This window comes from Medicago truncatula, chromosome 1 (assembly GCF_003473485.1).
Source record: "Medicago truncatula cultivar Jemalong A17 chromosome 1, MtrunA17r5.0-ANR, whole genome shotgun sequence".
Taxonomy (NCBI): domain Eukaryota; kingdom Viridiplantae; phylum Streptophyta; class Magnoliopsida; order Fabales; family Fabaceae; genus Medicago; species Medicago truncatula.
Window position 1 is genome coordinate 42,915,158 of NC_053042.1, and position 23,954 is coordinate 42,939,111.

At 36.2% G+C, this 23,954-nt stretch overlaps 4 protein-coding genes across 17 annotated transcripts; 3 read left to right on the forward strand and 1 right to left on the reverse strand.

Moving 5' to 3' along the window:
* Positions 1-8,045, reverse strand: LOC11412949 (BRCT domain-containing protein At4g02110). 2 transcript variants are annotated; one of them, XM_024783533.2, is made up of 12 exons: positions 7,848-8,045; positions 7,648-7,737; positions 7,450-7,554; positions 6,210-6,311; positions 6,027-6,111; positions 5,096-5,165; positions 4,909-4,953; positions 3,876-4,179; positions 1,822-3,758; positions 1,497-1,713; positions 810-1,381; positions 1-648 (listed from the first exon to the last, which is right to left on the reverse strand). In XM_024783533.2, exons 1-12 carry the CDS (start codon positions 7,929-7,931, stop codon positions 336-338), a joined length of 3,924 nt encoding a protein of 1,307 aa, XP_024639301.1. In that variant the 5' UTR covers positions 7,932-8,045; the 3' UTR covers positions 1-335. The 2 variants fall into 2 exon arrangements, with proteins under 2 accessions (XP_024639301.1, XP_003591424.1); XM_003591376.4 differs by having other exon boundaries at positions 1,822-4,179.
* Positions 8,046-9,988: 1,943 nt separating this feature from the next.
* On the forward strand, positions 9,989-18,335 carry LOC11412275 (triacylglycerol lipase SDP1). Of its 13 annotated transcripts, none has more exons than XM_024783557.1 (9): positions 10,249-11,673; positions 12,750-12,893; positions 13,581-14,253; positions 14,389-14,517; positions 14,724-14,848; positions 15,882-16,017; positions 16,659-16,716; positions 17,149-17,219; positions 17,381-18,335. In XM_024783557.1, the coding sequence occupies exons 1-4, from the start codon at positions 10,249-10,251 to the stop codon at positions 14,499-14,501; spliced, it is 2,355 nt and encodes a 784-aa protein (XP_024639325.1). In that variant the 3' UTR covers positions 14,502-14,517; positions 14,724-14,848; positions 15,882-16,017; positions 16,659-16,716; positions 17,149-17,219; positions 17,381-18,335. The 13 variants fall into 13 exon arrangements, with proteins under 13 accessions (XP_039685749.1, XP_024639306.1, XP_024639325.1 ...); XM_024783562.1 differs by having other exon boundaries at positions 14,389-14,511; XM_039829815.1 differs by having other exon boundaries at positions 9,989-10,364; positions 10,535-11,673; positions 13,581-14,848.
* LOC11414890 (cyclin-dependent kinase C-2) lies at positions 14,745-17,904 on the forward strand. Its single transcript, XM_024775076.1, has 7 exons — positions 14,745-14,848; positions 14,940-14,964; positions 15,882-16,073; positions 16,633-16,716; positions 17,149-17,219; positions 17,381-17,640; positions 17,780-17,904. Exons 1-7 carry the CDS (start codon positions 14,745-14,747, stop codon positions 17,902-17,904), a joined length of 861 nt encoding a protein of 286 aa, XP_024630844.1.
* A 736-nt stretch (positions 18,336-19,071) lies between the features above and the next one.
* LOC11412276 (transmembrane protein 205) lies at positions 19,072-23,049 on the forward strand. The gene is made up of 3 exons (XM_003591379.4): positions 19,072-19,426; positions 19,528-19,747; positions 22,580-23,049. The coding sequence occupies exons 1-3, from the start codon at positions 19,236-19,238 to the stop codon at positions 22,793-22,795; spliced, it is 627 nt and encodes a 208-aa protein (XP_003591427.1). The 5' UTR covers positions 19,072-19,235; the 3' UTR covers positions 22,796-23,049.
* Positions 23,050-23,954: the final 905 nt, after the last annotated feature.

The following is a 23,954-nucleotide window of genomic DNA, read 5'->3' on the forward strand; positions in this document are numbered from 1 at the left end:
TTGTGGGCACCATAAACTTATATAATTGTTAGCATTATAAAAACTAGTGTTCACCGATGTTCATCAAATGTGTACAGTAAACTTTACTGTGTACATTTTCATGAAATGGATGGTAGATCCTATTTTTCAGAGTTTCACAAATTAATATGCTATTCATCGCTGAATCCATCAAGTGTTGGCCAAACATGCACATCAACATTAGTTTGTTCGTCTAAAGATTTTTACATAATTATTGTGACAGCTATCTAAGATCAGCATGAGTAAAACAAACAATGACCAGGGGCTAGCGATACATAAAAATCAGATACACGTTGACAGACTCAAAAGGGACAGATTCACTTGGCCTTTGATGAAGACAATGCACCCTTTTTCCTTTTATTGACTTTTTTTGAGCATTTTTGGGTTCTAATGCATTTTGGGCATAACCAATCCTCTTCGGGAATAGCCGTCAGCGGAGGATCACAGCAATCGAAATGGGTAGCCACTCCACAGCCAACGGAACCAGTTTCATCACCACAAATCAGCATCACATCTCCTCTTTCCCGCAATTCACATACTTGGCAAGCTACATCATCTTCATTGCAACCCACATGAGGAATGACCTCCTCGACAATCTCTTCTGCCTTACTTTGATATTTGGCAAAAGACCTAAAATCCATGAAGGGTTGCCCAACCACGTAAATCACAATTTATACATAATTATTGTGAAAGCTATCTAAGAACAGCAAGAGTGAAACACAAAATGAGCAAGGACTAACGGTTGATAAAAATCAGATACACGTTGACAGATTCAAAAGGGACAGACTCACTTTGCCTTGGATGAAGACAGTGCACCCTTTTTCCTTTTATTGGCTTTTTTTGAGCATGTTTGGGTGCTACTGCATTTAGGGCAAAACCAATCCTCCTCGGGAACAGCGGCCAGCGGAGGATCACAGCAGTCGATATGAGTACCCACTCCACAGCCAACAGAACCACTTTCATCACCACAAATCAGCATGACATCTCCTCTTTCCCGGGATCCACATACTTGGCAAGCTACATCATCATCGTCATTATCACACTCCTCATGAGGAATAACTTCCTCAATAATTTCTTCTGCCTTACTTTGAAGTTTTGCAAATGACCTATCTGCCAAAGCATTAGTGCCGTACAGTACATGTCTCTCAAGGGAGAACCCGGGCTTGCAGACATACTCAACCAAGTAGTCCGCTACAACGCAAGGTATCTCATGTTTTAAGAACTCTTGGACCCACAGATCAACGCGTGGCATGCCAGGGCTAACTATGGCATAGTCGACCCCAGTATCAAGGAAGCGAGTATAAGGAGGAGATGTTGCTAATATTGTTCCATCTCCAGCTTTGACTGCACGCTTAAGAGTATCCTGTGAAACAATGAAGTTGGATAAGAAACATAAGTCAAACTCATCTATACCCATCCATTCCCAAATGAAGGTGAAAAGAACATACATACAAAATAAATTTCAAAGAAAAACATACCAAAGGTGGAGCAAAACAGTCACCATATACAACAATGCGCATCCCATAGAAGGCACCGTGACCTGTTCTTTCTTTCAACAGCCGCCACTTTCTTGGAGCCTCCATATTGATGGCACCATCCTCACTGAGACCATTTTTGTGCCACTCATAAGGCTCCTCTGGCAATAATTTCCCTGCCTGGCTACTGGCACTTAAGAAATCAGTTTTCAGAATCCACCTGCATTCCACCAGAGATTAGTTAGACAATTTATATGCATGCGTCAATGTTTGAACGCACTATACAGAATTACGGACTTAATTTTTTAACATGCCTGCATTTCCTTACCTTCCTGATGCAGTAGCGGCAAAAAATTTCTCAGTCCTCCTTAAAGGATCTGGGGCTATGAAGTGTGTTGCCTGATATGACCACTGATGAGAATCACGGCAAACTCTTCCTTTCAAACGCTTGATTACCTGTTGAAACTCCTTTCTCTGTAGGCGATGCCCACTTAAAATAAAACATGTGGTTTCAGGTTTTACTCTTGCATTAAACTCTGATGTAGATGGAGCATGTTTCATTTCCTTAGACTTGATATTTGCTGGCTTAACACTAGATTTAGTTGTTCGAACATTTCTTCTCTCCTCTAAACCGTGCTCTCCATCATTTGGTCTATTCTCCTTTTCCTCTTCAATAAAATTCTCTGGCTTATTTTTTGGTGCATTTGAGTTCTCACTTATATCAGAAGGCACAGACAATGACATTTCTTTCAGGATTTTTATCTCTGCCTCATCCCTTGTCTCATTCGGAATCTTCTCCCCAAATACTGCCTTTTCCGATTTTGCTAATCTCTTTGCAACTGTGGTCTTCTTGGTTTTACTTGCAGGACGTTTTATCGCTTGATGCTTTACTTTTAACTTTGAGGTTGAGTCTAACTCTGAAGGTAGGTTCTGTTTTTTAGTTTCATTTGTGACTTTTTTAGGAGGCAATGGTTCTTCACATTTTTTATCATGGTTAACTGCTTCTAACTTCTCTTCCGTTGAGGTGTCTACTTTTTTTGAAAGGTGAACCAATTCCTCATTAGGAGCCATTCCCAACTCAGATTCACATTTGTCATCAGGAGCCTCTGTTTCGTCATCCAAAAAATCAGTTCTGCCACCAGCACCTTCTGCATATCCATTAACCGGTTTTTGCTCCATCAATTTGTTAACATCAAGGATTTGGGGTGATGCCTGACGCTCCTTAGCACCAGAAGTTGCTATTTCTTTGCTTCTGCCGGAAGAACTTACACCTTCGTCTTGCTGTGTAGTTTTATTCAAGCAAACTGAACTTTTCAGTTTAGCAGTAACACCTTTTCTGGGTCTAGAACCCAAAGTTCTCTTGGCAGCTGACTTCTTGCGGGGTGACTTTCTGATCAGCTTATTGCTTTCTTCGTTGCTTAAATCCAAATTATCAAGACCTGGAAATCCTTCATTCTTTGAATTTTTTCCAGGTGATGAACACTCAAGATGTGTTGTGACATTAAGTTGCTCTTCTTCGTTATCACCGTGCCCCTTTCCAAAACCTGTTACATCGGGCTCACCACCAATTTTAGACTTATTTAAGCTCTGAACAGTCTTTTGTGCTGAATTCTGATAAGCATTATCAAGTTGAGCAGATTCTGCGTTTCCTGAGATAGGCTTATCAAATGCCACTGAGTTGGAGGCAGAAGCTGCAGATTTAGAAATCAAGCAGGTATTCAAGTTATTTATACCATCTTTGTCAACAGAAAGAAAGCCATCAGACACAGGTGGCTCATCAACCACAGATGGCACTTTCAATCCTTGAGATTTACCATTTGTTAGTGGTGTTTTTTCAATAGACAATTTTGCATTACTAGTGATCTTTCTTGATTTTAATTTGGTAGAAGAAGCAGCTTCATTTGTCCTCTTTTGAGGCAATGAATTATTTCGATAAACCTCTTGAATAACACCGGTTTCATTCCCAGAACCTTCAACACATGCAGATTTGATTCCCTCACTTGTCTTTTCTACCTTGGTGGAAGGGGTTTCAAGACTGTTGCCTTCTCTGCCTTCATATTGATCTACTACCCTGGAAAAGGTAAACTCTTTTTGGTTCTTTCTAGAATAACTCGTAGCACCAAGCTTTTCATCTGAATGGGCAAGTCCATCAGCACTTGTAGAAGTTGATCTTGTGTAACTTATCTTGGTCTCCAAATTGTCACCATGCAGATTAGGCCGCAGACCAGATGAATTTATATTTCCAGTAATATCTTGATCTTGACCCTGGAAGCCAGGTGCCTTTGGAAAATCAGCATTCTTAGACTCAATGGTCCTAACATATGATTCAGGTAGCTGACATGATGTAGAATGCAAAGAAACATCAGGAACCTGACAGCTTACCTTCAGGTCGCCAATATTATTCAAGTCTACATCTTGACCAGAATTGTTCTTATTTCCTGTAGTAATCGAAGAGTCTTTACCCTTATTGGCATTTGGAAAAACCTGTGGACCAGTAGAATTTGGGATGGCATTTGATGCCTCCTCTCTTAAAGGTTTTGACAATCCATGAGTCGCAGTTGTGCCAAATTTTGAACCAAGGGGACTTTTGCTAATAGTCCTTCCCCCTGATTGCCCCAGCTTGGAATCTTCAGCCTCATCCTCAGAATCCTTAGCCTCTTCCGCCATCATCTCCAGTTCAAAACCACTGTTTGAGAATGAATTAGAGTTTGAGTAAATAGTTGAAATGGATAACATGGAAAAGCTGACGGAAATAAACATGTAAATGATTATCAGATCTTAGGAAAAAATGAGTGATTGCATCTCATCTTAAAGCTTTTAAATAAGAATATAATCTGTATTATCAATTTCATATTGTAAGCTTTTACAGTAATTCATCCAGATGCCCTTAAAATCAATCAGTTTAAAGTGCATCTTTATAAATTCCCCCCATCTTTTTTCTTAGCAACGAACATGCAAACAAATGAATTGAGAACACCTTGGAAAGTTGGAATCCTTAATATTACGAGAGTGGACAAGCACAAGTTGCATTATGTGTGATGCATCTTGATATTATGATGTTGTTCAAAGCAAATGTCATCTTGTATTCCACTCAATTAAGCTAACATATCGTTCAAGTTCATTTAAAAACACGAAACAGACTGTCAGTCTCAAAATACAGGAGTGTCCATGATTATTAATATGCAAGCAGATAAAAATATTCCCCTCATTCAACCTCTGAACGTTACAGGTGAAATGCAACAAATTGCATTGCCTGCTACAACGTGTTAAAAACATATTTTTAACAACAACAACAATCGAGTCTTACACCACTAAGGGGGTCGGCTACATGGATCAAATTACACCATAATGTTCTATCATAAAAACATTTTAAATGACAGTGATATTCTATTTATAATATGGCACAATGTCTAACCTCTTGTTATATTTGTCTTCAGGAAGAAGCACCCAATCCTTCAAGCTGAAGAAATTAACAGCAATAAATTAGGAAAACAAAGAAAAATGTCATAATTTGAACCAGCGGCCACTTGTAAGCTTAAATACATGAGATTTCATGGTAAACCCCACAACTCCTTGTCAAACAAGAATAAAGGCATACATACCAATCTTCCAGCCAACGATGATTAACTAGCTTTATTGTGGCCAATCTCTTGGCAAGCTCGTACTTCTCCCCTATATACCAAAAATTGAAAACGTTTCGAAATTAAAAGTCAACTTTCAAAAAACAATTTAAAAGGAAAAGAATGAAATGATATTCTTAGACATCAATATTGAGTAAACTACCAATTCTTCCCTGAAATTACACCTCTCTTACTTTGTCTCTCAAGTTAGTGAAAGTGATGAGTAGTCTGTTAGGCTTGAGACTAATGTTGAGGAACCTCTCCCTTCAAAGAAGATCTGAAAGGTTTATTTAGGAAGGGGGAGATTCTAGTAAGTGATAATTTTGTAATTTGGTGATAGCTGTTAGTGTAATTTGTTTAGGTTAGTTGGTTGTTTCCTGTTAAGTAGTTCTGTTTTTCATCCTTATAAATAAAAGGAGGAAAATCAGTTTAGTTGGCTTTTGATTTCTTTTAGAGTAAACTGAAAATTCCAATGTGAGGGAAGATAGTGCTCCCTTGTGTATTTTGTTTTTCTGTGATCAATAAAACTTCAATGGCGAATAAATCACCTTACTGACTGAGAAATTACCTAGTAACCTAACATAGTCACCAACATTTTTCATGTTCATCCTAATAGTGCCCGACGTTTTGTCACCTCTGTTCTGATAGTCCCTATAGTTTAGTGAATTTTGTCAATATATCGGAGCAAGAACAAACAATATAAATGTGACAAAACGTTTGGACTACTTATAAACATAAGGAACAATTTATTATTTTCATTTACTAATGGGACGAAGTAGGAGAGAATGTGTAAATTTAGAGATGAAATGGATGGTTTACTCCATTAATAATCTATAACGAAAAGCAACGAATTTTAGAAAAGCAGTATAGTGTGCTCTCAATTACATATACCAATAACATAGATGAAACAAACCTTCAAATTTGTAGCATATAAGATGAGTAACCTTGTTTGCCACCAATGGTTTAGAAAACTGTGCACCCATCAGGCCAACCATTGTCTGAAGAGGGAAAATATGGTGAGATCAAGTACGGTTACATAACAATGCATATAAGCTCCTGGACAAAATCAATATGATAAAGTAAGACAGATGCTCACCATAATGTCATCCCGATCCTGGCGTAGATAGCCAGTCAAGCAGACAACCAAATCTTTTGCACCCGGAATTCCATCCAATTTTTTAAGCGGTCTGTACATAACCTGGTAAATGAAAAACATGATTAACTCAAGCAACATTTTCAGCAACTCTTCCTACAAAGTCAAATACACACATGCATAAAATCTGCTACTTGTTCTCAAAATGACTTGTAGAAGTTCAAGAAAATTCTCAACACAAAATATGAAGGAAATAAAATTAATTTATATTATTCCTCGCGTTTTGATACATAAGTTCATTTTCAAGTGTAAGCAACTTCAATCATTTTTAACTCTTTTATGTGAAATGTAAAAAGTTCACAGAAGTATGGTAGCACTAGGTACTGACAACTAACCAGACTTATCCATCTAATTAGCATAAGAACCAAACAATGTCATTCTCAAACCAAGCCTCTAATAAATCCATTTAGGCTTTGTTTGGGAGTTTGGAGGGAAGGGGAGGGGAGGGGGCGCGGGGGGAATATAGGGAAAAATTGGAAATCTATCAAATTTTTTTAAAGAGTATTTTTTAGAGAATGTTAAATTAATGTTTATGATCAAAATCAGGAGGCCTGCATTTTGACACATCGTAGGATACCACTACGTGACTGCATGAATGAAGAGAATACACTTCTCATTTTAAAGTCCATAATTCACTATCAATGAGTAGCCCTATAGTTACTCTCAATTGAAATTCTATGTGTTGCATCACATCAATCTCCTTATTAGCTTATAAATAGAACCAAGACACGTATATGGGCAACTTATGCTACAATGTCTCGGTAAAATATTCACCGTTTTATACTTCCTCCTGTTTCAAAATGACTGTCATTTTAAGTTTTCAATGCAATAATAAATTTTTCTTTCCAGTTCTACCCTTCAATCAATAATTAAAATGGATAATTTAGAAAAATAACAATTCTCTTTCTTTTAATCATTGCATTTCTTAATATGTGTGTAAAAACCTTAAACGTTTTGAAATGGAGGAAGTATAAAACAATTAATTAACATTTCTCATTAATACAAATGAAAATGGCAAAAGGAATCCATGCATTATAAAGCCAAGTTTACTTTGCGCAAACATTTTCTATTTCAAAATTTTACTTGCTAACAATGATATACCATAACTAAATTCTTGAAGTGAACCAAAATGTGTTTCAATTCTACCAAAACATGAACGGAAAGAAGGAAAGAAGAAACAAACCGAGGTAGCATCAACAGGCATTCCAATATCAGCACTATGTTCAACCCACAATGCAGTCACCAACGTCTTTCCATCCTCTCTCGCAGCAACACACACCGGATCGTCCTACAATAACAACACAGAATTCACTCATTTCATGTCAAAATTAGAGAGAATAAACAAACGAAAAGAAAGAAAAAAATAGGGTTTCGAACTGACATAAGCAATTTTATCAACAATAACATGCGTGCAATTTCCAGTGTTCTTCCCCGCATCAACTCCACCGCCATTAACAAGCTTGAATCGAATCTACACAACAATAAAGTAGAAAATTCATCAAATCAAAAGAAAAAGAACCTTCCAGATCGAAAATTAAATTTTTTTAAAAAATATATAATAAAAAAAAAAAGGGGAAAAACCTTGTTTTCTGTGAGATGATCGAAGCCGAAGAGAGCGAAATGAACACCGCGAAAGACTCGCGAAGAGTGACTCGTTTCAAGCATTTGAGAAGAAAAATGAAATCGAGATTGTGGATTTCTGTAACAAACTTCCTCGAGAAGACTTGAATTGAAATGGTAACAGTAGAGTACAGTTTTTGGCTTTTAGCGGTGAAGGGAAGGGTTTTAATTTATTTATATTTTTGTTTTTTATTTTATTATTTTTCGGCTAAAAAAATGCGAGGGAATGTTTATCCCATTCGTTCTTTTGATTTTCGTTTAGTGGCGGGATCATGAAATCTCAAGGTGTATGGGCTTGGGCCTGTGCTAATTCCAGTTGGGCTGAACCTTCTAGAACGATTTTTTATAGGAAAATTGTTCTTCTTCCTTTTAAAATTGTTCATTCTTTTAATTCAGTGAAAGTTAATTCCCGTTCAGCATTTTTTAGTATGAGTTAACCCACGCTCACCTTTTTAAAATTGGATCAATCATTTTTTGAAGTTGGATTCGGTCTTAAAAGTGTCAGCGTGAGTTAACTCACGCTGAAAAATGTCGAGCGTGAGTTAAATCACGCTAAATTAAGATAAAGGTCAATTTTAAAAGGGAGAAGAGCAATTTTCTTTTCATAGAGATGCATACCTCTAAATGAAGTTAGGATTCTCTTTGTTAAATAAAGAGGATCTCGACCCCTCTATGTGCAAGGAGGGCAAGCCTCCATGAAGTGGGTCAAGATTTTTTTTCTATTTATCAAAAGAAATGAGGGTGTCGTTTAGAGATATATACAAAAGTAGATATTAGGTTTTACCATTAGATGGGTCACACTGCTATTGATTAATTTATAATTTGTTCCAATTTTTTTTGTGTATTTCTTTTTATAAAAAGATAAATTAAAGATACTCTTAAATGAATAGAACTTCACTCACACTCATGGAGTACGAGTGTGCAAAGGGATTAATACATTTAGAAGTGTTTGCGGTGCGGTTTGGTTTAATTTTGAGGTTAAAAGTCATTCAAATTGCAAGATACAAAAGCATGTGGTCAGGTTTGGTTCAATTGACTTTTAAAATGAAAATCAAACCAGTGGAGTTTGGGTTGGTTTGGTTGTTATATTTTTTGTGAAACAATCAATTTTTTTTCAACATTAAAATCAAGTTAAAGGTTGAAAACAACGTATTGTTTACAATGTTTCAAATTTGATCTAACAATATATTTTTTTTCTTAAAAAAATACATATCTAGTCTAGTTTTAAATCCTTTTTATTTTTAATTTACTAAAAATAGGTTTTAACAAATGCACTGAAAACTGGTTCAAAAATAATTTGGTCATTTTCGAGAACCTGTTCAATTAAACCAAATCAATTTAAAATTAGAAATCAATTTTAAATTGAATTAAAACTGGTTTAAAAAATTATTCGGTTTTGACTAAAGTGATTCTCAAGAACAAAACCATTTTTTAAAATTGGAATTATCCAGTTTATAAACCATAAACATCTCTAAATCCAATCAATTTAGTTTTATATAAATAAATTTCACTTAAATGTGTCATGGTGAACTTAGCTCAGTTGACAGAGACAATTTATAATATATGTAAGGTTCAAATTTTAACCCCTGCAACCAACAAAAAAAAATTCACTTGAATGTCATTTCGCTTTTAGTTTATTTTTGGTTCCACTTCAAGGAAAATATGTTTAACTTCACTTTTACTAGCATTTTAGGATAATTCTAGAAGTGAGATTATTCGAGTAGCATTTGGGTGACATTGTGATATTGACCAACAACAATATTACAAATGTCTTTCTTCTATCTCTTTCATAATATATTTTCATTTTTTTTATACTTGTAATATTGTGGTTGACCGATGTCATCAACCCCAATGTTACCCAAGTATTATCGAGTTGTTCAATGTTTAATTTCACTACTTTCAATCAAAATCAATTCTAACATCAATAATCAATAGAGAAATTATATTTGTACAATTATTTTGCAATAATTTTTGGACAACTTTCTCTCTCACACTCAAATTATGAACTGTCAACTTTGTTCATGCTCTAATCAATTATAATAGAAGAGAGATAAAAACAAAACACTAACAACGTCAAAATTGAATGTGAAATCCAATAGAAGGCACGACACGAAGCAGTTTTTCCTTTGAGTTAGTTCTACGTCATGACAACGACCACTTTATCGCAAGCTCCCAAATCCCAATGTTTCCCATACCTCATTATTTTTCATCTCTTTCTTCCTTCATTGAAACTCCTTGTTTTTCTCTCCTTCATTCCGTGGCGTAGCGGCAATCTTTTATCATCTATCTATATCAAACATTTCATTTCATCCTTTTTCTCATATCCAAATCCATTCCTCATCCAAGATCGGATATATTAGGGATGGATCGTATAAGTAATGAAGCCACTGTTGATCTTTTTCCAATCGGTCCTTCAGGAATTCTTGCCCGAACAATTGCATTCAGAGTCCTTTTCTGCAAATCCATTTCACATTTAAGGTATCAATTATTCTTAACTTTATTCGATTCGTTTCATAGATTTAGAAAATTCTGGGGACCCATTATATCATCCTTGCATCCAAAAAACCCTCAAGGGATATTAGCCATCATCACCATTCTCGCTTTCTTGTTAAAACGTTACAGTAATGTTAAAGTAAGAGCTGAATTAGCATACAGGAGAAAATTTTGGAGAAATATGATGAGATCAGCTTTGACTTATGAGGAGTGGGCTCATGCAGCTAAGATGCTTGATAAAGAGACGACATTGAAGACGATGAATGAATCCGATTTTTACGATGTAGAATTGGTTAGGAATAAGGTTCAAGAGTTACGACATCGTAGACAAGAGGGGTCTCTTAGAGATATTATCTTTTGTATGAGAGCTGATCTTGTTAGAAATTTAGGTAATATGTGTAACCCTCAGCTTCATAAAGGTAGGCTTCATGTGCCGAGACAGATTAAGGAGTATATTGATGAGGTGGCGATGCAGTTGAGAATGGTTTGTCATTCTGATTCCGAGGAGCTTTCTTTGGAAGAAAAGCTTGCTTTCATGCATGAAACTAGACACGCGTTTGGGAGGACGGCTTTGTTGTTGAGTGGTGGTGCTTCTCTTGGAGCTTTTCATGTCGGTGTAGTTAAAACCTTGGTGGAACATAAACTTATGCCGAGGATAATTTCTGGTTCGAGTGTAGGATCCATTATGTGCTCTATTGTTGCTACTAGGTCTTGGCCTGAGCTTCAAAGCTTTTTTGAAGATTCGTTGCACTCGTTACAGTTTTTTGATCAAATGGGTGGGATTTTTACGATTGTCAAGAGGGTTACAACATTTGGTGCAGTTCATGAGATCAGACAGTTGCAGATTATGTTGAGGCATCTAACGAGCAATCTTACATTTCAAGAAGCTTACGACATGACAGGTCGAGTTCTTGGGATTACAGTTTGCTCCCCAAGGAAGCATGAACCGCCTAGATGTCTTAACTACTTGACTTCACCCCATGTTGTTATATGGAGTGCAGTCACAGCTTCTTGTGCCTTTCCTGGTCTTTTTGAGGCTCAGGAATTGATGGCAAAGGATAGAAGTGGAGAGATTGTTCCTTACCATCCTCCATTTAATTTGGGTCCTGAAGAGGGTTCCTCACAAGTGCGGCGTTGGAGGGATGGTAGCTTGGAGATCGATCTACCTATGATGCAGTTGAAAGAATTGTTCAATGTCAATCATTTTATTGTTAGTCAGGCCAATCCTCATATTGCGCCATTATTGAGATTAAAAGAATTTGTACGAGCTTATGGAGGTAATTTTGCTGCCAAGGTACGTTCTCCGACTTGGACGTCTATGAAAGGAGCATAATACATACATATGGATATGCTTGATTACTGTCATCGTATAGATTTGTTTCTTATATGATTTTTTCGCTTCTACTTTTCCCATTAAGTCAGATTGTCCGTTCCTTACCAAAAGCATTTGGTCCCCTAAGTTGATGTGTAAAATGGTTCCTCACTGTTGGATGAACTACATACCTAGATAGTTAGCTTTTATTTTCAATTTTTCATTTTCATATATCTGCTTGTGCTTTTAGATCTTTGGTTTACTTCCAAATCTGATTTGGGTGGGTTTTTATGGTTACTTGCGAAGCTATGAAGCATTAACGACGATGTACTGTGTTTATTTTTTTACTGGGTGAAGTATGAATCCCCATGGAGTTATTGCATCTACTATTCCACTTTCCTAATTTTTAGGGAAATTTATGCCAACCTACGAAGCATGGACACTCTTTGGATTAAGCGTGTCCCAATGTCGAGCACGTGTTGTGTCCGACACCGACACATATAATTACACTAAATTATATAATTTTCTAAAATTATTAATAGTGTCAGCGTGTCAATATCCATGTCGTGTCCGGTGTCCGTATCCGTGCTTCATAGATGCCAACATAATTTGGGCGAATAACAGACTGTTGCATTGCCTTTGGTACTGTTGATTAACCTATCTTTGTTGGTGCTTAAATCCAATAAGTGAGTCGCTCATTAGTTTTTTAGTTTTTTAGTGTCATTGCCCTGATTAAAACTAAAGAATGGAGATAAAATCTTACCTTAAGCAGAAGCTATCAGTTGAAATAGTGGTAAACTGGTAAATGTTTTTCAGGAATATGTTACCATTTGTTCCTAAACTTACCCACATGACTTCGAATCTAGAATAGATATTAAATGCGCATATAAAATTCTCAAGTTCAAACCTTTATGATCAACTTTTATATACGTTTTCCCTCTCAACACTATTTTGAAAAATAGTGGTATCATGCATGGTAGCCATTGGTTCTGCAGTATGCTGCTGCTGTAGTATTTTAAATATGCAACTATAATAACACATAGGTTTTGATGTTGTAGCTGGCTCATCTGGTAGAGATGGAGGTTAAACATCGATGTAATCAAATACTGGAACTTGGTTTTCCATTAGGTGGACTTGCCAAGCTGTTTGCTCAGGACTGGGAAGGTGATGTGACAGTTGTTATGCCTGCTACTCTTGCTCAGGTATAGTGGCTTAAGAACAATTAAACAAACAAGATATTTATTCGAAGATAAAAGAAAGAATAATGCTAGCAACACGCTCTTTAACACACACTTTCCAACTCTCTCTTTGATTGGTTAAAATTCACATGGGTCCCCTCAAATTTATACGGGACCCACTTGATTTGGTGGCAACTATGTGAATTTCAACCAATCAAAAAGACTGTGTGAGAAAGTGCGTTGCTAGCTCTCCTTTAAAAGAAATAACTTCAACTGGATATTAATTTTAAGAAAAAGTGTTGGTCATTTTAAATGTTACTATAATCTTTTAAAAATTATGAACTTTTTTTATATCTTGTTTGGTTTGAGAAAATGTTTCTTGTTATCACTATTAATTTCAAACTTGCCCTCTGTTTTCATTTAGTTTCCAGTTCTTCAAAGATTTTTATAAAAAATAGTGAACACAACTTTTTTGGTTTTCTTGTTCACGGTGCCTGCACAAATCTTTGAAAGCAGGTAATAAAGTTGAAATCAATGGGCAGACTTCCAATTACAAGTGAAAATGAGAGATTAAAACAGAAAACACACTCTCAAACCAAAGAGTCCCTTACATTTTGGAAAAGATTAAGGAATTTTTTGATGTATCATTTATTATGGACGGTTCACTGAAATAATGGTTAACTTATGTATTTTGCCTGCATCCTGTATCAGTACTCAAAAATTATCCAGAACCCTTCTTATGTGGAGCTTCAGAAGGCAGCTAACCAAGGGAGAAGATGCACTTGGGAGAAGCTTTCAGCCATTAAAGCAAATTGTGGAATTGAGCTTGCTCTTGATGAGTGTGTTGCAATTCTCAATCATATGAGAAGACTCAAAAGAAGTGCCGAGAGAGCTGCTTCTGCTTCTCATGGTCTTTCTAGTACTGTCAAATTTAGTGCTTCAAAAAGAATTCCATCATGGAATGTCATTGCGCGAGAGAATTCTACAGGATCTCTTGAAGACTTTCTTGCAGACACTGCTGCTTCATTTCATCACGGGGTTAGTAGTTCCAGTGGAGCCACGGGTAAAAATTCCAAGCACCACCGCAGCATGCATGATGTAAGTGACAGTGAATCCGAAAGTGCTGAATTGAATACCTGGACCAGATCTGGTGGTCCTTTGATGAGAACTGCTTCGGCAGATATGTTCACCGACTTTGTCCAAAACTTAGAAGTTGATACTGAACTAAACAGAGGAATGGGAACTAATTTTAGCCCTCGTGATTCCCAGTATCACAGTCCCAGATTAACAACACCGGATAGATGCTCCGAGAACTCAGAACCCGATCAGAGAGAAAATGGCAACAAGGTTGTCATGAATGGATCTAGCATAATGGTAACTGAAGGTGATCTTTTGCAGCCTGAGAGAATCCATAATGGAATTGTGTTTAATGTTGTCAAGAAAGAAGACTTAACACCTTCAAGTAGGAGTCATGATTATGATAGTGAAATTGCTGAGTGTCTCCAAATTGAATGTCCAGGGAAGGAGATGGATGATGCTGCTAGCTCAGCTTCAGAAAACGGAGATGACGATTCTGCAACAGCTAGGCCCCTAACTGAAACACCAGACTCTAATCCTACAGATAATTCCTGAACGGATTTGGGTAAGGGTAAGAGCATTGTTCACAGTGATAGTTTCAATGATAAAAATACTTTACCTCGGTGACTTTAATAATTTGGTACTCTAGCTGTCTAGATCGAATTGAAGGTTATTCAAACCTAACCTAACCCACATCAAAGTGAAAACCCATTATCAATCAATATCTCTCGGGCACAGTTCGATCATCCCCACTCACTCACTCGGTTTGGATTTTAGGGTTTGTGGGTCGTAATGACAATGGCAGCCCCAGGGCAACTGAACATCATTGAATCACCTTCGCGTGGATCTTGTAGCGTCGATTGCTCTGAGAAGTTGGAGCAAATCGGCGAAGGCACTTATAGGTGCGTAACTTTTACTAATTCTAAAAATGCTATCTTGATTCACATAGGTTATTTTATTGAATAACAATAATTTGTGCTTCAATTTTTGTAGTTCTGTTTATTGTTACTTTGTTTGTGTACGTGTGATGTGGTTTTCTTTGGAACACAATATATGTCTGATTTGATTCAGTTGACATTTAAGCGAGAAGATTATAATGGTTTTATAGTTCTACTTTGATTTGCTTTTTTTGTTGTGGGAGGTAGGGTATTAACGTGTACTTGGGAAGCGTATGTATTCAAAAACCACATGTCTCGTGATTACTTATATGTTGAAAACCACTTGTGGCCATTCTTCTATGTTTTAGACTTTCATATGTGTACTGCTTGTATTGTTTTCCTACACTTCAATGTAGCACCCATACCGCTACACTACTATAACGTTTTGAGGATTGGCAGCTACACTATTGCTACTGACTACATTTGAGTCTTGTTGAAGAGGTGGGGGTTCAGATTTCCGATAAGGCAGGTGGTTAAGAGGGAAAGGTGCAGGCAGGGAAGGATTTGGCAATATTGTTCAGCTTTTTCTTCATGTATTTTCAAAGTTAATTCTAGGAAGAGAAGGGAGATGTGTTGAGGTAGTGCAGTTGGTAGTTATGCAAGAGGTGGCGTGGGGAGAGAAATTCTTGACATGGGGTGCTTATTAAGACGGGGATTGTGGGAATGGTGGACGTAGGGACGAATTTTGCAAGTGGAGTCCGGTCTTTTGTCTTGGGTCCCGGGCTCAATAGGATAACTTTCATCTTTTTCTTGAAAATTCATAATGTTTTACTCTTAATCTGTTTTCTTAATTTACGATATTTGGTCAAACTTATACTAAGGGTTTTCTTTCCTTTTCTTCTCTAATTCTCATCAGAGTCCTTCTATCTTACATGACATTTTTTTTTGGTTCTCTGACGTAGTTTTCAATTCTATTTGATTCTTGCAGTGTATGAGTATGGTAATTGTCTTTAATACAATTTGATGGTAGTGCTTGTTTTCTTTGTAACTATTGTAGCCAGAGCAATTAAACAAGATTTTTGACCTGTGTGGAGGACCGGATGAGGTGAACTGGCCTGGAGTTGCCAAGACTCCATGTTACAATCAGTTTAAGCCAACAAGACCGATGAAAAGGCGAGGGAAGATTTTAGACAGTAAGTATCAGATTACGAGCATCATTATTCACAGGGCCGTTCCTACGAATCCGGAGGCTCGGCTCCGTAAGTGAAAAGAGACTCGTAATAAAATAAAAACGTATTTTTTTTTTAAAAGAACAATGTTCTATTTAAATTTTTTAAAAAGATAAATACAAGGTGCTGTATATATGCAATACACCCAAAGGTGATAATCACTACTGTATACATGAGGAACCTCAAACCACCCTCCCAAAAAAACACCCACCTAACACCAAAAGCAAGAGGACCCAATTCTAATAGGCTTAAAACAAGACAACAGAAGAGGAAAAGAAAATCAAATCGGGGAAGAAGAAAAGGAAAATCTGATGGAGTGATGGTGATGGAACGCATGGTATCAGAGAGAAAGAATAAGGAAATTTGTTTTTTTTACTGGGGTAGTACTTAGTAGTACTACTGGGCTATAATTTTGTTTTTGAGGCCCATACCTTGGGGAGGCCCAGTTCCATTGAGCTCTTTGCACACCCCAAGGTTCGGCCCTGATTATTCATATATGCATTTATTTAAATGAATAAAAGAAAAGTAATAAAATGTTGTACTATCTTTCATTATCTTTTAGTTGATTAATCTGAATAGCTTCTCTCTCTTGACTTGAATTCTAGTTTTGATCGCCATGCATTGGAGTTGTTGGAGAAGATGCTCACACTTGATCCAGCTCAGGTATATCACTTCATCAACTGTGGGTCCTATATATTAATTGCAAGATAAATGTATACTTTGTTATTTTAGGTGGTATGGGTACATGATACTACAATCTATCTTAAATTATTTAACCTCTTTAATTTGATCATGTTTATTGGTAGTTTGTCTACCATTGTTCTTCACTAATTTTATGCACCTTGTTGCCAACTTGCTTTTTGAGTTTATGATAAAATACTAAACATCTAGTTTGGTTGAGTGACTTTTGTAATGTGATCAAAATTTGATAAATAGTTGATAACATAATGTTGGTGACACATACGAATGGATGGTTGTGTTGTTTTTAGGTGTACCCGATGGCTTTAATACCCAGCATGCTTTTATGATGAACAACTAACTTCTTGATTTCTTCATTTAATTTCTGTCATTTTGATAAATTTGATTTATTAATAGAGAATTCCTGCAAAAGGCCCACTTGATGCTGAGTACTTCTGGATTGATCCATTAACAAGTGATCCCAAGAGGTATGGACCTCCCATGCACTTAGTTTTTCATTTTCAAAATAGAAATTTACTTTATGTGATCTTCATGATATAATGCCCATTATATCCTTCATCTCCTAAGATTATTGTTTCCATTTCTACTTTGCTTCTTCAACTCATTACCACCCTCATGTTTTCCTTAGTTTACCCAAGTACGATTCATCACATGAGTTTCAGACCAAGAAAAAGCGTCAGCGGCAACGACAAAATGAAGAAAATGTCAAGCGTCTTAAAATGCAGCATCCACTGCAGGATACTCGTCTCCCCCGATTCAATAGGGTGGACAACATGGTCAAATGCGGCAAGGTTCTACCCACCCTATTCATGGCTCTCAACCAGCAGTTGCTGCAGGACATAGCCATCATTATGGGAAGCCTCGAGGTCCCTCTGGTGGTCCAGGATGGTATCCTCCTGGTGGGAACCTTAGTGAGGAATACAATCATCCAAATCGTGGAGGTCAAGGAGGGGGTGCTGGTTACGGCAGTGGACCATATCCTCCTCAAGGGCGGGGGGCACCTTATGGGTCTAGTGGATGCCTGCAGGAACTGGTGGTGGTCCGCGTGGTGGAGGTGGCTTTGGAGTTGGAACTCCAAATTATCCTCAAGGTGGTCCTCCATATGGTGGATCGGCTGCTGGTCATGGGAATCGCAACCAACAGTATGGTTAGCAGCAGTAGAACATTTTCTTATCACAGACGATTGATATTATTGTAATATGGTGATGCTCCGTTAGATGGTTTATGATATGGAGTGATTGTAGGATGAGAAATGAAATATTGAGTATTTGGGAAAATTATATGTTCCCAATGCATTTAGATTGTTTATATAACAGTAAGATTATTACTTATCTGTCATTAAGCCTTTGTGAAGCTCCTCATACTCGGTCCCTGAAATTATTAGTCTACGAAAAGGAAGATAACTTCTTGATGTTATTGTATTTTTATATCAAGATAGTATGTTACAAGCTGCTGCTCTAGTTTAATACACCACTGTACTGTATATTTTCTTCACATGCAGCCTAGGATACATTGTATTTTCCCGTTTTCATTGTAATTTGAATATTAAAATATCAATTGGAAAAGTGGCTTTTGAGTCTGAATTGCTTGAGGAAATCCACTAGATTTTTTCTAGTAATGCCCAAATTTATTTAATATTTAATCATAATACCGGAAAAGCCTTGGTTCACATAAATTTTTCAAAAAACTCTTGTCATTTCTAAATAAATTTATGGAATTGATTATAATCTATAAAACATTGATTCTAATTGATGGAGTTTTAATAGTATATTATATAATCATCAATGCAAAAATCAATATTTATTTACATATTAATTATAAAGTAAGAACTTGTAAAAGAAAATATAAATTAAAAAGAATTGTATACCATCTCAAAACAAGAACAAAAATATAGTTGAAGAAGAGAAAGAGAGAAAAGAGTGAAGAGAGAATTATATATATATGTTTTTTTTTTATTACTACAAGGTGAACCCTATTTATCTATTACTAATATGATATATTAAAATTAATGTCCATAAAATTTTCTCAATAACTTGACGAGCTTCATAGTTAATTTACTTACTACTCCTATTAAATAATAAGAAAAGGCAATGTATTATAAGATAAATATGTAAGAAAACATCTTATTCTTATTTTTTAATCTCACTAATTTGCATATAAAATAAAAACGGGTTTGTGAACCAACATCATGGGCTGTGTTTGAATTAATAACAGTCTGTAAACCAACATAACAGGTTTGGTTTTGATCAGCGCAGTTCGGTTCGGTCTGGTTTTTCAGTTTTTTTTTAACACCCGTAATTAATATGGGGTGGCTGTATTAGGTGTGAAATGTAATGTTCTAGAAACCGAACATCATTTAGTCAATCCAAACCAACGAGCGCTGAAATCTGGTTTGGTACATTGAAAGAGTAAACAAACAAACAAACAAACAAAAGCATCTCACTTTGCTTCTTCTTCACCCCATTCAACCACCACCGTTATCAATGGGTAGAGCCACTCTAATAACAACCGCGGTAGTTTTCTTAGCCATCGGAGTAATTTTCTCACCAGAAACATTCGGATCAAAATCCACCACTCTTTCCACTTACATCAAACTCGCTCATCTCCTCGGCTTCTCCATCGCTTTCGGCGCAGCTCTATGGGTAACCTTCATCGGCGGTATCATCATGTTCAAGTATTCACTCTTCAATTCTATCCATCAATTAATCATCTTCCCCTAATTACATTAATTTAATCCTTTATTAATACTAATTACGTTGATTTTCTGTTGTTTAGGAATTTGCCTAGGCATCAATTTGGTAATCTTCAAAGCAAAATGTTTCCAGCTTATTTCTCAATGGTTGGTGTTTGTATTGCTGTCACTGTGGCTTCCTTTGGTTATCTTCATCCGTGGAAAACTTCTTCCACTAGTCAAAGATACCAGCTTGGATTCTTGATCTCCGCTCTTGCTTTCAATCTTACCAATTTGTTCGTCTTTACACCAATGACAATTGAGGTATTTATAATTGCTTTTCATTGTCTTTATTAGGTTTTATTATCATACTTGTTACTTGAATATTTGTGTAATTTAGGTTGAGTTTGGTTAAATAGATCAAATAAGAGTGCTAATCTTACATGTCATGTAGTGTTCATATATAAGTTGTTTTTAACAACAGAAGAATAATGAGAAAAGACGGGTATAACCTCTGTATAATGTGTAAGCTATTCTGCCAAGCTTACTTTAAGCTGGAAACTACTTAGGCCATGTTTGGATGAATAACTTACTTAAGCACCTATGTGTAAGTTTTATTAGAGAATGCATAAGTTATTTCTAACGGAAATAAACTTAAAATAAGTTATAGACAAGTCAAAGATATCCTGGAGATCTTATGGAAATAAGCTTAAAACAACTTATAGACATGCTGTCAAGATGTTTCCGTAAGCTCTCTCAAACCGTCTCATGAGTACTTACACCGGTTGGCAGGGATGGCAATTCTGGCCGCCCCGCCCCGTTTAGACCCAACCTGCTATTAGACCGCCAAAAACAGGGTGGGGCGGGGCAGGCCAACTTAAGGTGGTGGGCTCAATCACACACCCCGCCCTGCCAAGAGGCGAACTAGCGAGCTGGCCCGTCTACCGTTTTTTTTCTTTCAAAATCTTTTTTTTTTTTTTTGTGACTAATGTTATCAAAATAATATGCTACACCTATAAAAAGTCAATTTTATTTTCTCATAATCATTTTAATCCCACATAAAGAGAAAAACAATTGTCTAATAAAGAATTGTCGAATTATTTTTAGGGGAAAAACCTTAAAAATTGAGGCATTTATTATTTATCAGTGCAATAAAAATTAAATAAAACTATTTTAATGAGCCTGCAGGCCAGCCCGCTCCACCCCGCCACAACCTACCTTTTCAGCGAGTTAAACGGGGTGGGCTCAAAACCTCAGCCCAACCCGCCTAAAATGGGGGGTAAAACGGGCTGGCCCGATGGATCAGACCCGTTTTGCCATCCCTACCGGTCGGCACGTTCAAAAAGCCAATACAAACAGACCTTTGTAGAGATATCTATAATCGATAAGCTTTTTCAAACACTAGGTATTTTTAAATACTTGTAAGCTCAAATAAGCTTTTTCTAACACCCCTTTACACTTGTCGCTCTAGTTTATATGTTCCAACTCCCTCCCCCCTAGTGAATATGCTTGGTTTCTACAATGGTGCAATGTGGTGCCTTTCTGTTTTTGGTCAGAAGATAAAATCATTTACATACTTGTTTGTCGTCATGCCATGTCAAAATTCTATAAACATGTTTGCATTGTTCTTGCAAGCGAATCAACTAAGGCCTGACCTTGAGTGTTGATCCCTGTTAGTAATTAGAGGGATGGAATTGAGTTTTTGAAGGAACTGCATTCACTAAATGTTTTCTTTTGTGTTGGAATAGAACTTAAAAGTTAAACGTTCTTCTTTGTGCATTCGCTAAAGCTTGATCCCTTTTCTTGATTCTTTCATTTTGATTTTTGTTTGTATAATTCAATTACTTTACCAAATATGTATGGTGAAATATTATGCAAAATTAAGCTGAGTATTTGCCAGAATAATGAAGATGCTTGCTTGTATTGCATAAGTTTAGATGAAGACAATGTTTAAAAGTAATGTTTTCCTAAACCATCGGTATATTTTTTGAAATGCATAAGTTTTTAATTTCTTCTCTCTGCTTCTGCATTTCCTCTTCTGTCCTCATTTCCTATTCTTACTTCTTTGGTTCTCACTTCTCTCCCTCGAACTTGCATTGATGTAACATCAGCACTTTTCTTTTTCAACAATAACAACTAACATTCAGATGCAAAATTCATTTTCACACTAAACTGAATTTGACTTTTTGTTCGATTTGTTTTTTGGTTTGGCTTCAAATCGGTCAACACTAAAGTAGGGCTGATGCCTTTTTCCTTTGTCATTGTGGACATTTCATTTGCCATTTTGCCTATACATGCGATAAGAAAGTACCGCTTAAATTGAAAGGCAAATTCTATCGGACAGCAGTCAGACCGGTGATGTTGTATGGTACGAGTGTTGGGCAGTTAAGAACCATCATGAAAATCAAGTAAGCGTAGTAGAGATGAGGATGTTGCGTTGGATGAGTGGTAACTGGTAAGACTAGATGAGATAGGATTAGGAATGAAACCATTACAGAGAGAGTTGGCGTAGCACCTATAGTAGAAAAGATGGCAAAAAATTGGCTTAGGTGGTTTGGGCATGTAGAGAGAAGACCGATACATGTTGTAGTACGAAGAGTAGATCAGATGGATGAGAGTCAGATTAGAAGAGGTAGAGGAACTAAAAAAGTTATGAGAAACTATTAGGAAAAATTTAGAGGTTAATTAGTTGGATCCAAATATGGTTTCAGATAGAACATTATGGCGTAATTTGATTCATGTAGCCGACCCCACTTAGTGGGATAATGCTTGGTTGTTGTGGATATTTCACTTACCATTTTGCCCTATGCATGTTATACTATATTACAATACTCATAACATTGTCGGTTATTACACATTTAGAAGTACTTTTGATTAGTATCATGTAAATAAATAAATTTCATTTTATCAAATATGTGTTTCAGAATAAAGTACCCTAACATTAATCATGTTACAGCAAGCTTATTTTTAGCCAAACTTATGTTTGCAAAACGAGGTTTAGTCCAACGGAAGTTTTCAAACTTTAATTCAAACATACCTTGAATCATATCTCTGGTTAAGTCATGACAACATTTTATGTTGTTAAGCTACCAGTAGTTGCTGCTGCTCACTTCTATTGTTTATAAATAAAGCAACCATTTTGTTTGTCTGATACAGATGATGAAACAAAGGCATAAAGTGGAGAGAGAGAATAGTATTGGAGAGGAAGTTGGATGGTCAAAAAATGTCGAAGTTGCAAAGAAAAATCCAAAGCTTGCAAAGATGAATAAGAAGTTTGGTATGATTCATGGGTTATCTTCCCTTGCCAACATCATGTCATTTGGAAGCCTTGCAATACACTCTTGGTACTTGGCAGGTAAACTTGATCTCTGATTCAGTTTTTGCCTCCCATTCTAGTAGAGATACTTGTCTGTGCAATTTGTGAAATGTATTATCAAAGCATCACACAGTATTGATTTACCAAGAGTGTCCTGTGTCTTGCTGTGCAAACGTAATGTAATGTGCAAACATAATGTAATCGCCTTAGTTTACTTGAATAAAATAATTAGTCCATGTACCTTTCTGTAGTCAAAGGTATACATACATTATGCTATAAATTATATAAGGTACTCATTTGATTTTTCTCAGTGTGCTACTCTCCGGTTTTCATTTGCTTTTGTTCTCTTATAAATATATATATTTTTTTTTAACAATATTCTCTAATAAAAAATTAACATGTGGAATAAAATGGTGACCTAAAAATGTGTCATTCTGGAGCACTTTCCTCCTCAAACGTTTTTGCAATAAGAGTCTGAAACAGTGATTAGAATCACTGAGATTGGAGAACTGGAACCGTCAACTCAACTTTCATCGGTCCAGCCATTCTCATTTTGAAGCACTCTCCTTTTAGCATTCAAAACAGTGTTTCTACAACAGGATTTTGCTGCACTTTTTTTTTTTTTTCTTTTTTTTTCTTTTCCCTGTCTAGTTTGTCATCATTTGCAACATATAAAACCATGTTAAAAACAACAATATCGTTCCAAAACTAACAACAATTAACAAAAATAATTCTAATATAATGAAACAAAATTAAAATCTCTTTTTAAAAAAATAATTATGTTCTTCCAAAGATTTGTATGATTTTGCTGCACTTGAAGATTATGTCAACCCGTGTCTCAAAAGGCATCTTTCAGAGCAGAAATATTGGTCCTATGGAAGTGAAACATCGGGATCAAATGGATGAAGAGTGTGATGAAAGGAACAATACTTTTCTCTCCATGAGATCTTGATCATACTGGTTTTAGTTTTCATGGTGCAAGTCTATGAGGATTTGACTGTGAAAATAGTCCATATGTTCCGTTTTAATTGCACTTTGCTAGGTGTAAGTTATGTCCTATTCTTTTTCGTATTGTTAGAGACTACACTTTGCTATTATCTGGGTTTAAACTTTAAATTGATAAATTAGAATGATACAGACAACAATGAGGCCTAATATGTTGATCTCTTCAAAATTGAAGATTCACACTCATGTTTCCTGAAAAAAATGGTTGGG